General features: G+C 48.7%; 1 protein-coding gene across 6 annotated transcripts in view; it reads left to right on the top strand.

Moving 5' to 3' along the window:
• FAT3 (FAT atypical cadherin 3) overlaps nt 1-16,168 on the top strand; it is a 644,128-nt gene that overhangs the window by 579,149 nt on the left and 48,811 nt on the right. For all 6 annotated transcript variants that reach the window (XM_084895365.1, XM_084895366.1, XM_084895364.1 and 3 more), the window contains 6 exons: nt 2,167-2,556; nt 5,541-5,755; nt 6,924-7,061; nt 8,015-8,158; nt 10,959-11,156; nt 14,978-15,776. In XM_084895365.1, the coding sequence (XP_084751491.1) occupies nt 2,167-2,556; nt 5,541-5,755; nt 6,924-7,061; nt 8,015-8,158; nt 10,959-11,156; nt 14,978-15,776 (1,884 nt within the window). The remainder of the gene's footprint in view (nt 1-2,166; nt 2,557-5,540; nt 5,756-6,923; nt 7,062-8,014; nt 8,159-10,958; nt 11,157-14,977; nt 15,777-16,168) is intronic.

Raw genomic sequence — 16,168 nt, 5'->3', positions numbered from 1 at the left:
TAGCTTGCCAGCGCCACCATCAGAAAACAGTCATATCTCACTGTTGAGGGAGAGGAGGGTGCCTCGTCTTCCCCTGTTGTGTATGGGTGTGGGCTTCTTGGGATATCGCTGGAATAAGCATTGCCAGGGGCCCCACAGGACAATGCTATAATAGTAGAAAGCTTTATTTCTGTGGAACCACGCCCCTGAGTTTCCAAAGTCCCATTTCCCTTAGTTTAGATATGGAAGAAATGTAGCTGGGGTTTCAGCAGAGCTAAAACCAGAGCCAGTGTCCTGAGTTTCCTTTCCATTTCTGTATAGTCCAATTATTGCATCGGGCAGGCTTAGCTTGTGTTTCCCGCTGCTGCCCATAGTCCATTATGTGGGGGGTCCTCACGGCTCAGGGCCACAGGGGCCAAAGCAAGAGAGTGGGAGCAGAAGAGCTCCACAAGCCAAGGGCCCAGCGCCACAATTAAACTAATTCCTTTGTTTAGGAGAGTATGAATTCCCAAATGTTCACACCCTTGCAGTGGCCATGCCCATTGTGACAAATCATCTCTGTCCCCAGGTGTGAATGACAGGAAAGTACCTTCCCTATGTCACCCCTCCATTACTGGGCATGTGTCTATCTTCCCTTTATTAGATCCTTCCTCCAGTGTGTGTGTGTGTGTGTGTGTGTGTGTGTGTGTGTGGTGTTTTTTTGTTTCTTTCTTTTTTTAATTTAATTTTATTGTTTCAGGTATTACAAATAGTAGTACATATGTCTCCCTTTTTTCCCCCCCATTAACCTTTTACCAGCCTCCACTACTCCCCAACACTTGCCCTCACCCCCCTGCCCAAGTGTCTTGCATCTGTTGATTGTGCTTATATGCATGCATACAAGTCCTTCAGTTGATCTCACACACACCCCCAACCCTCCCCTACCTTCCTGCTGTAGTTTTATAGTCTATCCGATGCTTCTTTGCCTCTATTTTTGTTCAACAGTTTATAATGCTGGGAACATGCTTATAGTGTCTGGCCTTCCCTTTCTTCCTTCCCTGTTATTAATAACTCATTAATTACAACAGTATCTTCACCACCTACAGGCTCAGAGTAGATCTGGAACCAGACCCCTTCTCACTTCTCATCCCTTTCACCACCACTTTGTTCAGGCTGCCACAGCACACACCTGTATTCCTGCGGGAGCCTCCAGCTGGTCTCCCTGCCTCTCTTAACTGCTCTTCAATCATGAGTGACCCTGTTAAAATCTAAGGCACATCACATGACTCCCCAGCCCTCCAATGGCTTCCTACCTGACCGCCCCACCCACAGGATCTGATCCCTGATCTCATCTTTGTTTCTCTCTTCTTGGCTCCAGTCACACTGTCTTCTCCGAGTTGTTCCAACACCCAGATGGGCTTCCACCTCAGCACCACCACACTGCCTGTTCCTCTGCCCGGAGGGTTCTGCAGACACTGCACTGCTCACTCCCTCCTCTCCTAGGGGCTTTTTACTCAAATGTCAAGGCCTTCCCTGACCACCGTGTTTAAAATTACCACCCTTCCCTCCACCTCCCACATACTCTCTCTCCCCCAGGCCTCCTGTGCCCCCTTATGGCTTTATTTTTCTCCCTTTCTACTCCCAAACATGCCATTTATTTTTCTTTGTTGTCAGTCTCTTATTTACTTCCACTGGGATGTAAAAATTTCCACAGCAAATGTTTGGCTTTTGCCCATTTCTGGAATCGCTGACATCTAGAATAAATAGTGCCTGGTAGATTCTAGGCAAACATGTATTGAAGTGATTAATTTTGTATTTCTCTTTCTGTGGCACTAGAATAAACAGTGCCTGATAGGCTCTCGGAAAACATTTGTTGAAGCGATTAATTAATTGATTAGCACTTCTCTTTCTGTGGCACATCTTTTCACACGTGTATTTATTGGCATCTTAGATATTTTCCTTCAATAGATGAGGAATATCCAACTATTTCTGATATTTGTTGCCAGTATTTATTTCTTTACTATTTAATCTACTTACGTATATATTTACAAACTGACGCTGACATCTTTGTAGGAGCAAATCTGTGGGTTTCTAGTCTACAGTTGCTGTTTTTCTTTGCGTGGTCCTTCAGAGTCAGCACGGCCACGGTATTCTCAAGCCCAGCATCAGCTGCATTTCCTTGCACTCACGCTGTGTCGTCTCCCGCAGGCATCAACAGGGAGGTTGTGTACTCCCTGGCAGACTCGGCCGGTGGGTTCTTCTCCATCGACGCATCGTCCGGCATCATCATCCTGGAGCAGCCGCTGGACCGAGAGCAGCAGCCCTCCTACAACATCAGCGTGCGGGCCACGGACCAGAGCCCCGGGCAGGCCCTGTCCTCCCTCGCCACCGTCACCATCACCGTCCTGGACATCAACGACAACCCCCCTGTGTTCGAAAGGAGGGACTACCTGGTGACAGTGCCCGAAGACACCTCCCCGGGTACCCAGGTCCTTACGGTTTTCGCCACCAGCAAAGACATCGGCACCAATGCTGAGATCACGTACCTCATTCGGTCTGGGAATGAGCAAGGGAAATTCAGGATCAACCCAAGGACAGGTGGGTACACAGCAGCCTGTTTAGAATTCAGGGTTCCATTCTGTCCTGCTTCCACTCCAACCCCCTAACCGCTTTCCTCGGTGGGCTCTTTCTCCTGCCACTTCCTTGGCAGCAGAAATAAGACTTCTCATAGCAGGGCCTGCTGGCCGATCCCAGAGTGCCCTCTGGTACCCTGCTTCTAAGGATGCCCCCCTCAATTGGAAGCCCCTGCTGCGGGCTCTCTTGGCGGATACTTGACCCCCGGGCTGTCTCCAGGATTTCCCGCAGAAGGTTGGGAGCAGTGATGTGCTTCCTAGCTGAGGAGAGGAAGTATTCTTTGCACAACAAGCACAGGTTTCGTTTATTTCTCTCTTTGCTGTTTGTTTCTTGGTTCTCTAACCGGGATCATGAGTTTTGGAAGTGCTTCTGGAGATTTGCGTCAACTCACCACCATCCAGGCTGCCACTCTCCGGTCACCTGCCACGGCAGACATGGATGAGTGACCTGCAGGTCCTCCCACCAGCACCCCAGGCAGCTGGAACTGGGACCATATCTGGATCCTGTTCACAACATGGTCATGTCTCACCACAGGCTTTTGAAACCCTGGGGAAGATGTGGCATCATCTAGGGCAGTGGTCGCCAACCTTTCGGACCTCACAAACCACCAGTGCTCCAGGCACCACTGGTTGGCGACCGCTGATCTAGGGGAAAGGTGCCCAGGAAGAAACAAGAGGAACCCCCAGGGCTTTTGCATCAAAGAGTTAAAACTATTAGGGGTAATTTGGGTAAATAAAGGTGGCATTTTACAACATAAGCTTAGATGTTCTTTGAAGAGTAAACATATTCATCCTTTCAAACACTGTATGAAAATATTAATATTAATACAAACATTTTCATACAGTGTTTGTATTAATATTTTCAAAATAGTCCCATTTTGCAAATAAGAAAGGTGAGTCTTCCTGGCCACTGGACATAATTCCCTCATTACTCAAGGACTACATGCACTTGGTGAGCAAGTTAGCAATTTATATAGTCCAGTAAATATAAACTAGAAGCTATCATAATTAGCAACACTCACTAACAAAGCAGATGCACCAAATTCCTATTACATCATTAGTCATTTCTCACGGTTTCCATATAAGGAAAAAAAGCTTCAGAGAGGTGAAATAATTTCCCCAGGGTCTACCATAAGTAGAGGATTCAGGATTTGAACTCAGATCTTCCTGACTTTGGAATTCCTGCTTAACATCTCAATTACTCTGCTATGCTATGGAGCAGGGGTCTTCAAACTACGGCCCGCGGGCCACATTCGGCCCGCAGAGGAGTCTGATCCGGCCCGCCAGGTTTTTTGGGCAGTGAGCGCAGCCGAGGTGTTACAGTAGGAATTAGTAGTTCATATAGTCCGGCCCTCCAGCTCTCTGAGGGACCGTGATCTGGCCCCCACTTTAAAAAGTTTGAGGACCCCTGCTTATGGAGGGTGCAAAAAAAATGAAGGAAGACCTTATAGAGAGGTGCAAATATTGCACCTTAAGTTATAGAGAGGTGCAAATATTGACGGAAGAGTTACATTAGCGACTTCTCCCAGCAGTAACTCTGTTTATTAAGGTCATTACTTCAAATTAGAAGGTATAGGGCTTTTCCTCATTTAAATATATGTTCGTCTTAGCTGGTCTAATTATGATATTGTATATGGACACCATGGGGAAATGGTTAAGTACTGTTTACATTGGGCACTGGATAAGGAGACATGAGGCGCTAAGGGTGATAACTGCTAAGAAAACTTAATCATGGAAAGAAAAGGACTCCTGTGATTGGTATGACTTCTGTCTCTCGCTTTAAGTGAAGGGCAGCCTTCGCTCCTAGAGAAGTTGGATGTGACATACTCACCTTGGTCCTGCTGGTTGCTTTTCAGGTGGGAAAAGGGGTCAATGGCCTTGAGAGCTGCTATGCCGGCAGTACAATGATCAGGACCTAATGGCAGGAAGGCAGGATTGAGTTGCCTCACCAGGAAGGGCTAGGATGGGAGGGAAAGAGCTCTCGTGGAACTTCTCCCAGGGGAGGCACCCAGCAAGCTGCCGTCACCTGTTCTGTTTGTTTAATTTAAATGTATCTGTGACACAGGCATGATCTCCATCCTGTAGTTGTGGACCCTGAGCTTTCACTTACCATTTGGCCACTGATTCCCAGGTGTTTCCCTTTCCACTGTGTCACGATCCCTTGGCATTTCTGAGATCCTTGCCCTCTTTGTGCCATCCTCATTTTAGATAAGCACAGAAAGCTGAAGAAAAATAGCTCCGGAACATTGGAGCTATTTTTAATGAGATTTCAGCTTTCTGGAAGTATTTACTTGCTGACGGGGCTAAGGTCATACACTCACACCCACAGGTTTCAGCTCAGTCTCGGTCAGCCCGGGTCTACCTGATGAGTCATTGGGAGACGCTTATCAGGGATGTGGTTCTTGTCCCTACTGCCTAGTTGTATGAGGGTGACTAATGCCAGAGGCTTTCCGGCTACTTGAGAAAAGAACTATTGCAGAGACATGCAGAGACTTGACACCTTCAACATTGTGTCTGATGGGTCGCTCTGTTTTTGTTGTTGTTGTTGTTTAAATATATTTTATTTTTTAAAAAATATATTTTCACAGAGAGAAAGGGAGAGGGAAAGAGAGTTAGAAACATCGATCAGCTGCCTCTTGCACACCTCCAACTGGGGATGTGCCCGCAACCAACGTATATGCCCTTGACCAGAATCAAACCTAGGACCTTTCAGTCCACAGGCCGATGCTCTATCCACTGAGCCAAACCGGCTAGGGTGGTCGCTCTGTTTTAACTTACAGCATTCATCAGACTCTGGGTGCTTTCAGAAGGGCATTCAATAAACAAATTCCTGAATAGATAATATTCTTGGCTGGAGATGATGTTATAAATATTTCCATGATTGTGGAACTGCATACTACTGTTTTTTTTCCCCCCAATTAAGTCTAAAGCTCCCATTTCTCTTCAAAGGGGGTATTTTAGTCTCTGAAGTCCTGGACTATGAATTATGCAAAAAGTTTTACCTGGTGGTGGAAGCTAAAGACGGGGGCACGCCAGCTCTCAGCGCCGTGGCCACCGTCAACATCAATCTCACCGATGTGAATGACAATCCTCCCAAGTTCAGCCAAGATGTCTACAGCGCTGTCATCAGTGAAGACGCCTCGGTTGGGGACTCTGTCATTTTGGTAGGTGCCAGTGGGAGGCCCAGATGTCTGGGGCTCATAATCCTCAAGAGTGTGAAAAAGTGAGCCAATTCTGTCTTGGATTCTCTTCACACTTTCCTGTCAGTGTCCTTTGAACCCCAAGACCCCTAGTGAGGCACCAGTCTTTCAACTGTTCCTTCTCCAGAGTGTCTGTTAAAAAGGGTTTGAATGATGCATTTATACGAAGGTGCAAGTGACTGGTAATCACTGTCCTCCCAGGAATGTGTTTTTTGATAAAATAAGACACACCATGGAATGAAGTTGTAATAATAATAATGGCTCCTGCTAGCTTGTGACCTTAGATGATAAGTTATTAGGTAGCTAAGGAGAGACTAAAATTCCTCCCAGCCCCTGAGAGAGAGAGAGAGAGAGAGAGAGAGAGAGAGAGAGAGAGAGAGAGAGAGAGAGATTGGAGCAAGTCTAAGATGAATAGGCCAGTCTTAGGAGAGTTCTTTTCAGAAGAATGTTTTTCTAATACCAATAAGAACAAATCATGTGTTGCGAGAACACAGGCTCTCTTGGACTTACATGTTACATTTTTGGAAACAATGAATGCCATCCTTACCATGCTCATCATCCCTAGGTTGAGCAGGTCCCTCCCACTCATCCTTCTCTCTGGCTCTCCCAGCACCAGGCTGTGGGTGTGCATTCTTTACACGTCAGAGGCGGGCTTCCCAGGCCCTCTCTCCTTCCTGGACATTACAAAACTGTTTCCACACATACAAATCCCAGCAACACCAACATGAGCAGCAGGCAGTGGGGAGTATGTTGGCCAGGTAGGAGAGGGAATTTTTTTTTGCTTCCATAACATGAAAATGCGTAGGTTGAGAATTGGAGAAGAATCACAAGAGTATCCCTAACAGTTAGCTCTGGCTTTATGCTTACTAGCTCGGGACCTGAGGAAAATCAGGCCTACCTAGCAGCAGGCTGTAGACAAGTAAAAACTAACAGAAATAAAATGGCAGCTCCAACCATAATGGCTTCCTTCTTGAGCCAACCCCATCATCTCTTCCTGGGGTTATGCTCTGTCCCTGCTGATGGTAGCGCCTATGAAAACCCACAGAGATGGGCCCATTTGTGCAGACCTGGAACCCTAAGAATAAACCTTTTGTGTCATGCCTTCCCTTTGTTTTGCTTGTGTCCCATCAAGCTAATAGCAGAAGATGCAGATAGCCAGCCCAACGGACAGATTGGTTTTTCCATTGTGAGTGGCGATCGGGACAATGAATTTGCTGTGGATCCTGTCTTGGGACTTGTGAAGGTTAAGAAGAAATTGGACCGGGAACGGGTAAGCTAGTTTAAGTCAGCTCCCCTCCCACCCACTCCCATCCACACCCATCCCTTCACTGGAATCAGACACTGGCTCAGTGAGTATCGTAGGAAGATTCTCTGTTCGAAATGCCCAGAGTGAAAAGGAAGGAGCTAAAATGCAGCGCTGTGTATTTGCGTTAGAATGTTGAAAGAATTTTCTGCCAACAGATGTTGGTGGTTTCTTACTTAGGAATGTTTTAAGGAAAAGCAAATGTGTAGCTTCCTGGATGGTTTGAAGTGGGTCCTTCCTCCAGCAAAGGGGCAGAAAAGCATCATGAGCACTGGGATCCTGTGGTGCAGAAGGATCCCCTGAAGGAATCTATCAATAGGTCAAAAAGAATGACGCAGAAAATTCCTCTGTCCAAGGTTGAACTGCATTTCTAAACATTATCTTTGTTGGCCAAAAAATACTATCCTCAAGGAGAAACTAAATATGGGGAAAAGGTGCTCTAGTAGTGATGCTAACAAGCAGAACGACCTCTCTGGCTGATATAGACCCCTAACTCCCAAAGAATCAAAGCTGATGAGATAGCCTAGTGTTGACAACGGTCTTATCTGAACAAAGGCCAAGAGCTGCGATGCTAACTAAGCAGGGATGGTTTTCCCCCATTCCTAGAACATATGGCTCCCCTCCCCCACCATATGTTTGGAGGCTGTCAATTTCCAGTTGTCACAAATGGGCAGGAGGTGCTACTGCCTTCTACAATAGTAGGTCGAGACCAGAGATGCTGCTTAGACATTGTGCAGGCGCGGGTCAGCCCCCAACAGTTGCCTGGCCCCAGTGGTGCCAGGGTTGAGAGACCCTGGTTTAGTATCAAAGAGAAGATGGCTGAACTTCAGCAAAGCTGAGCAGAGCCTGCAGCGCCTCTGAGTTTGTGCCGAAGGAAGGAGACGCTGCGCTTCCTCACTGTCAGCTCTGTGCTTCCACAGGTGTCCGGGTACTCCCTGCTGGTCCAGGCGGCGGACAGTGGCGTTCCTGTGATGTCGTCAACGGCCACCGTCAACATCGACATCTCTGACGTGAACGACAACGGCCCCGTCTTCACACCTGCTAACTACACCGCTGTGATTCAGGTTCGTGAATGGGGCCTGCCGGACACTTGTCTTGACACACTCAGCGTCCTTTCTGTGCTATTTCCCGACAAGGTTTATTACCGTTTGTTGCCTAAGATCAACGGACCCTCTCACAGGGCTGGTATCAAACGAGTCTGAATTTTCTACTGCAACTGGTTCGCAAACATTGATCAGTGTGACCACCAGTGGGTTCTTTCAAGTGCCAGGGACTTTCCACACACCATCTATCCCCGCCATAACCCCGTGAAGTGCGATGGTGGCTCAGCCCCCACTTTTCAGTGAAGGAGCTAAGGATCAGAGGGGTTAAGTATCTCCCTCAAGGTCATGCAGCTACGTGGTAGAGTCAGGATTAGAACTCAGACCTGTCTTCGGCAAAAACTGTTTTCTTTCCGAAGAGGCTGCCTTGGAGCCACTGTGTACTATCCTGGCGGGGAAGGGAGATGGATCTTAACGGGGTCATCTGTCAGAGGGAGACTGGGCATCAGGATAGAGCCGCGACTTACTGAAACCACTCTTCCATAAGCAGTTTGTTCAGCACTTCACATCCACCAGCTCTTTAAAATCAGATGGAGTATCTTCTGGCATTCTATAATCAGAATGACTCTCTTTCCCATCTGTTTTTCTCTTATTCAAAAGATACTTAATTAGCACAGTGCTGGGCCCCGAGCTACCTCCACTTCCCCGTGTTTCTGACCTCGGGAGGTTCAGGAAATCCAGTCTGGGAAGTACAGTCGGTGTGGAGGACTTAGCAGAGACCAGACTGATACACATACCTTGGGAGGACCCCAGATAGTCTAGAGAACCAGCTTCTGCTTGATCCAGTTTGGCCTCAGAATCACCCCCCATGGGGCCCAGGGCTTTGTGGGTAGAAGGTAAGATGAGAGGGAGCCAGATCTTGAGGGGCCCTTTTGGAATAACATTCAAGACCTTGCATCTGGCCCTCCATAGCCTGCTCCCCTGCACCACTGAGCTAGGAATCGGGCGAGAGGCAGGCAGACAGCCAGCAGCTTGCTGCTTCGTCCTCCACCGCTTTGTCAGAGAAACCGGATCCCTTCACCTGCTGGCCTTTGGGTCTTCCTCTCCTCTCTGATGCTTTTTCCAGCAGCTGTGCATTCTTGTCTCTCTCCTGCTCCCACGGAGTTTCACGCAAGGTCTGCACCTTCCTCCAGTCCTCCTCCTCTCGGACTGCTCTTCTCTGAGACTGTCGCCACTGAGCTCTCTCTCTACCTCACCCGCCGCTGTGTGCTCGCCCCTACACAAAATGGGCTTTGCCTACTCACCATTCAGTTTTATGACACACATCCATCAGCTTGACAGACTGTTCCACATGCACAACAGGAAGTCAGCAGTGAAAGAACCGAGACCCTCAGCCGTGAGCAGTGACCCTGCCTCATAGCTGCAGCGAGGGGCCTGTTATATTTCACCCTTCTCTCTCCGATGGCGACCCGGGGAGGGGGGTGTCTCTCTCTCCCTCTCTCTCCCTGTCTCTCCTATGGGGGAATGGCCTTGGTAGGCGGAACAAACAAATCGATAAGTCTTCTCTGTTGTGTGGTGCTGCGTATGCTGTCAGTGTGGAACATGAAATCCACGCTGGGCAGAGCGGGTTCCACGACTGGTTCCAGACGGAGACCATGTCTCGGTCCTAATGACCAAAGACCACAAGGGGCAAAGTAAGAGTTCTCTGAGGCCCTTCTCTCATTCTCCTACAAAAGGAGTTTCTCCCTTTTTTTACAACCCGGGGTAGTTTTCTTACTCCAACACCTGGTTTCTATAAGACTGATTCAGCACATAAAATGAGTGTACCAGCCCCGTGCATGACTCCCCTCCAGACTGCTGGGTATCATTGTCTTCATCTCTGCAACCCAAGCTCACGTCACCCCAACCGATATCGCCTGAGGCCTGAACTAATGCGCCTGACTGCAGGCCCTCGCTGCGGTGATGCAGAAGTCTAAACAGCCCGGGACAGGGAACCGGGGCCTGAGCTACAGAGGAATTGAACTTGGCCTTTTCCAAACGAGGCTAGCCTTTGAGCCAAGAAAGGATGACAAGAATCCTTTGTGTTTCTATTTTTGGGGGAAAGGCAGAGAGGTTCCCCAAAGTAATGCTCGCATTGTAACTCCGGGGCTTCCAAATATCCTGATGAAGCTGAGAAATATTCCACCACCACCATTCCCCCGCTTTCCTCAAGAAACATAGCAAAACTTGAATTCCGAGGTGTCGGGTGTGAAGCCCATTTTCCATCTGGCGTAAGCGTTTGTGTATTTACTGGGAAGCTGCCAGGAGGTCCTTCCCACCCCCCAACCCCCGCCCCAAAGTCCCACGTTGTGACATTGTGTCACGGCGTTGGGCCTCGGCATAATCATGTTGTGACGTGATTATGTCACATCCCAGAAGGTTGATGCCTTCTTGGTCTGAGGGGAGTGCTGACGTGATCACAAAGGCCAGGGAGCACCGTGTATTTGCAGAGCTGTGCATGACCTCAGCGCATCCCAGCCTAGCCCAGGGCGAGGTGGGGCAGTAGCATCTTTGGCACCTATAGACCCGTTCAAGGTGAAGTCCTGTGCTCTCGCCTGCAGCCCATTGTCTCATGAGGCAGCGGTAGGAGGCAGCCGAGGACTAGAGCACCATGCTTTCAGACACCAGCGTGTTTCCAGAAGATTAGATACTGTCCCAGGAAACCCTTTCTCTAAACCCCGTCTCCCAGCACAGCACTCTCAGCCAGTAGTCACAGGACTTCTTATGTGAAGAGCGGTGTAATTTCATCTCCTTTTTTTTTTTTCAAATGTGCTTTCTTATTCAGGAAAATAAGCCAGTAGGCACCAGCATTTTGCAGCTGGTGGTGACCGACAGAGACTCCTTCCACAACGGGCCTCCCTTCTCATTCTCGATTTTGTCGGGAAATGAAGAGGAGGAGTTCGTGTTGGACCCGCATGGGACGCTGCGGTCGGCCGTGGTCTTCCGGCACACGGAGTCTCCGGAGTACCTGCTGCGGGTCCAGGTGCGCCCCGCACCTCCCCACCCTGCACCCCCCACCCTGCACCCCCCACCCTGCACCCCCCACCCGCGGCCCCGTCCCGGCTGCCTCTCTCCCGGGCCTGTTCCCGTGCCCATCGGGTGGTTTTCCTTTGTGGAGCACGTCAACGTAATTCATTACCATGCAGGCATGTTCCCCTTTTAATCTCAAATTCAATTTCACACCAATAAAAGCGGCCCCTGTGTGTGAAATTGAACAGGAAGGAAGGGACGTGTCGTAGTTCGGCAGGGACATGCCTGTAGCGTGTGCAAGGCAGCGGGCACAGGGCTAAATCTGCATTCTGAAAACCCCTGGGGTTCTAATTGACCTCCAAAGTCCAGGCTTGCTGCTCTGTACTGAGTGGTGTTTGCCATGTCACCCCACTTGGGGAAGCTGCCAGGCTTGGTCCTAACAGGATGGAGCCAAGTCATGGCCTCTTACTTTGAAGAGACCTCTGCTTGGTAGTAAGTTTCTCAGAGAGACAGGAGGCGATCACGCGCTCAGATGGCAGTGGTCCCCCTACATTCCTGCCCCCTCAATGTGTACAGTGAAATGGGACAAAGAGACAAAAACAACCAGGACATGCAGCATGTGGATAGAAGCAGGGAATGACAGAGCTCCCAAAAGTGCCTATGTATGAATTTTGACAGAACAAGATGTGGGCCCCATCAGTGAAACTGGGTGACTGTTTTTTAAAAAAAATATGTTTTTGTTGATTTTTAGAGAGAGAAGAAGGGATAGAGAGATAGAAACATCCATGAGAGAGAAACATGGACTGACTGCCTCCTACATGCCCCCTACTGGGGATTGAGCCCACAACCAGGGCATATGCCCTGATGGGAATTGAACCAGGGACCACTTGCTTCATGGTTGGACACTCAACCACTGGGCCACACCGGCCGGGCTGAGTGACTACTTTTATATACAACTGGGCAACCTAAAGTCATTGTTAATGGTGGCAATCATAAGCATAGTAATTTTTTTGTATTTGTACAGCATTTAATTGTGTACATCATTTCTTTTGATGAGTTATGGCTTACTGTGCTCCATGAAACCTTCCACATGAATGACTTTGGGCTCTGGGCATGTGAATGAACTCTGCCGTTGCCATGCATTCCTCCAACCGTATTTATGTGGTTTTATATCACAGTACAGATGCTGACGAACAAGGAGAGGGTTGTGCCTTCTCACAGAAGCGAGTATGGTTCTTTGCCTACCTTCTCTCATTATCGGAGAGCAGATTCGGATCTTAGACTTCAAAAGCGTTCTCCTCCAGGTCCCTCACATTAAAACACCACCGACCAAGTCCTGTGTTTCTGCCTTCCAAAGGTCCCGGTGCGCATCAGTTACATTCCCTTCCCCACCACCCACTTTATTCTAGATGGCCCCCTCCTCATCCTACTGCAGAAGCCTCGTGGGTGATTCCTCCATGTTTAGCCGCGTTCTTTTCAGATCCATCTCTATACCCCTTCTAAATTAATCATTCCACTTTGATTATGTCATTCCTCTTCGGTCAGCACACTATAGCCCCTAGACCACATCATGCCCTCCACCTGTTTGTATCAATAAAAGTTTTATTGGAGCTGAACCCGGTTTGGCTCAGTGGATAGAGCATCGGCCTGTGGACTGAAAGGTCCTGGGTTCGATTCCGGTCACGGGCATGTACCTTGGTTGCAGGCACATCCCCAGTAGGGGGTGTGCAAGAGGCAGCTGATCAATGATTCTCATCGATGTTTCTAACTCTCTAACCCTCTCTCTTCCTCTCTGTAAAAAAAAAAAAAAAAAAAAAAAATCAATAAAATATATATTTAAAAATAAATAAGTAAATAAATAAATAAATAAATAAAGTTTTATTGGAACGCAGCCTGGCCCTTTGTTTACATAGGCTGTGTGACTGCCTCCTTGCTGGAATCATAGCTGTCATATAACCCCAAAGCCTAAACTACTGTTTCTTATCTTGCCCTTTACAAAAAAGGTGTGTCAATCCCCGCCCTAAACTAAACCATCTGGGCTTCCCAGTCCCTGAAAATGTGTGGCCTGCAGGTTCAATTCTGGCCCAGATGCTTTCAGATTCTGAATTTCAGGGTCTTTAGGAGGACATGGCTCTGTAGTCCTCAGGCCACAGCAGTGCCCTAGTCTGTCACTTTACACCCAGCGGCTTCATGCCTTCCTGTCATCTTTCTGGCCTCTGATATTTGAGTGGGTAACCTCTGGCTTATAAAATCCAAACTCATGACTGTCGTTTAAGACCCTCCACAGTGTGACTTCAAATTCAACCTACTTCGCTAAACATGTCCTTTTCTCCATGGATTTGCCATGTCAACATCTCTGGTTCACAAATTCCATTCCGTAAAGCATCTGATGAGGGTAATAAAAGTAACTCATATACTTTCTGTGGGTCAGGCTGTGGCTAAGCACTTGGCAACTGCAGTGTCTTTTAATCCTTACAATGCAAGAATCCTCTGATGTAAGTACTACTATTTTACTCACATTAAAGATACAAGCATTGTAGTTCAGAGAGGATAAGTAACTGAAAGCCAGGCATGAGCAGCAGGACCAAGATTTGATCTTAAGTCTGTGGGATGCCCAAACCTCTGCTTTTACACTGCCTTCCCCTTACAAGGACACACTTCCCCAGATTCTATCCAGTTTGCAAGGTTCATATCAGCCCTGAGTCCTCAGACACCTGCCCTATGGACCCCGCCTGTGGGAACCTTCCCTTCATTGAAGCCCCACAGCTCAGACTATCTCCAGGTTGCATGTGGCAGGTGCTCAGGAAAGATCTATTGTCAGAGTGGTTGTTCCATCAACTGACATAAAGAAAGAAGACAAAAAAGGCTTTAGTTCGGCTCCCTATTTTTCCCTTCCATACACCACTCTTTATTCTAAACCTTAATATTGTGCAAGTCCCACTTAAATCATGCTGCTTCTCAAGTGTGCAAAGGGGTGCCATCTGGTCCAATCAAAAGGAAAGAATCCAAAGAGAACAGAAAGTCTGCCTCTGCCCTGGCTGGGTAGTCAGGTGGTTAGAGCATCATCCCAATGTGCCAAGGTTGTGGATTCGCTCCCCAGTCAGGGAACATACAAGAATAAACCAGTGAATGCATACATAAGTGGGACCACAAATCTCCCTCTCTCCCTCTCCCTCTCCCTTCCTTTCTTTCTCTCAAATCAATAAATAAAAATATTTAAAAAACAAACAAACAAACAAAAAAAAACAATTGATGAGGTTCACCTATGGCTTCTGTCCAGAAGTAAAAGAAGGCCAGCCTATTGTGGGTATGTTGGATCTCATAGCACAGTGGTCGGCAAACTGCAGCTTGCGAGCCACATGCCTCAATCAGATTGAGGACATTTTTAGCAAAGGCCAGCTTAGGAGCACCCTAATTAAGTTAATAACAACATACCTACCTATAAAGTTTAAGTTTTAAAAATTTGGCTCTCAAAAGAAATTTCAATCGTTGTATTGTTGCTATTTGGCTCAGTTACTAATGAGTTTGCCAACCACTGTCATAGCACCCGCTAGCCTCCTTCCCTGCTCACCGCATGTACTGTGTTGATACATGTTAGTGTCCATAACAAAGCGGACATGTGGGAACTAAAGGTGAGAGATCGCTCCTCTTAAGTAAATGCACATCTTCAGCATTTTGCTGACCAGTGGCAGGGGATGGAGAAAGAAGTGAAATGTGTTCAAAGGAGCAGAGGTCTTCTGAGTTTGTGTGTTTTTGTTGTTTGTTTGTGTGTTTTTTTAATGACTCTGACTGTTTTTCTTCGCTCCTTGCCTTTCTCCCTCCTGGTTGCTTTAGGCGAAAGACTCAGGCAAACCCCAGCAGGTTTCTCACTCCTACATCCGCGTGCGGGTCATTGAGGAAAGTATCCACAAGCCCACGGCCATCCCTCTGGAGATCTTCATTGTCACCATGGAGGACGACTTCCCGGGCGGCGTCATCGGGAAGATCCACGCCACAGACCAAGACATGTACGACGTGCTCACGTTTGCCCTGAAATCCGAGCAGAAGAGCCTGTTCAAGGTGAACAGTCACGACGGGAAAATCATCGCCCTGGGAGGCCTGGACAGCGGCAAGTACGTCCTGAACGTGTCGGTGAGTGACGGCCGCTTCCAGGTGCCCATCGACGTGGTCGTGCACGTGGAGCAGCTGGTGCACGAGATGCTGCAGAACACCGTCACCATCCGCTTCGAGAACGTGTCCCCCGAGGACTTCGTGGGGCTGCACATGCACGGCTTCCGGCGCGCCCTGCGGAACGCAGTGCTCACCCAGAAGCAGGACAGCCTGCACATCATCAGCATCCAGCCCGTGGCGGGCACCGGCCAGCTGGACATGCTGTTTGCCGTGGAGATGCACAGCAGCGAGTTCTACAAGCCGGCCTACCTCATCCAGAAGCTGTCCAGCGCCAGGAGGCACCTGGAGAACGCCATGCGCATCGCGGCCATCCTGGAGAAGAACTGCTCGGGGCTGGACTGCCAGGAGCAGCACTGCGAGCAGGGCCTGTCGCTCGATTCCCACGCCCTCATGACCTACAGCACGGCTCGCATCAGCTTCGTGTGTCCGCGTTTCTACCGGAACGTGCGCTGCACCTGTAATGGTGAGTGCGGCTGAGGGTCCCCCTCCCCACCTCACCTCCTGAGACTTAATCAGACGAGGCTGCCATTCCTGGTATGCATGCCTTTGCTCATTCACTCACTCAACAGTATATTTGCTGACCGTCTACTATGTGTCTAGCAACCATGAGGGTAACAAGACAGACCCTACTCCCATGTGGCTTATGAGCAGCCCAGACAATACAATCAGGCCAGCTCGAGCACCTGCAGTGAGGATTGTTAGGGGAAGTGCAGTCCTTCAGGGGGGGACCCAATCTGGGGGTAAGGTTTCCTAAAGGGAGTGTGTCTAGGCTGAGATAAAGGGTGAGCAGGCATCAGGCGTGTGAAAACAGGTCGGAGAAGGAGAGCATTCCAGGTGGAGGGTGCTTTGCATGGG

This window comes from Pipistrellus hanaki (genome assembly GCF_964339955.1).
Source record: "Pipistrellus hanaki genome assembly, chromosome: 9".
Classification (NCBI taxonomy): Eukaryota; Metazoa; Chordata; class Mammalia; order Chiroptera; family Vespertilionidae; genus Pipistrellus; species Pipistrellus hanaki.
Note: the sequence above shows the minus strand (reverse complement) of the source record. Positions and strands in the feature narration are given on the sequence as shown.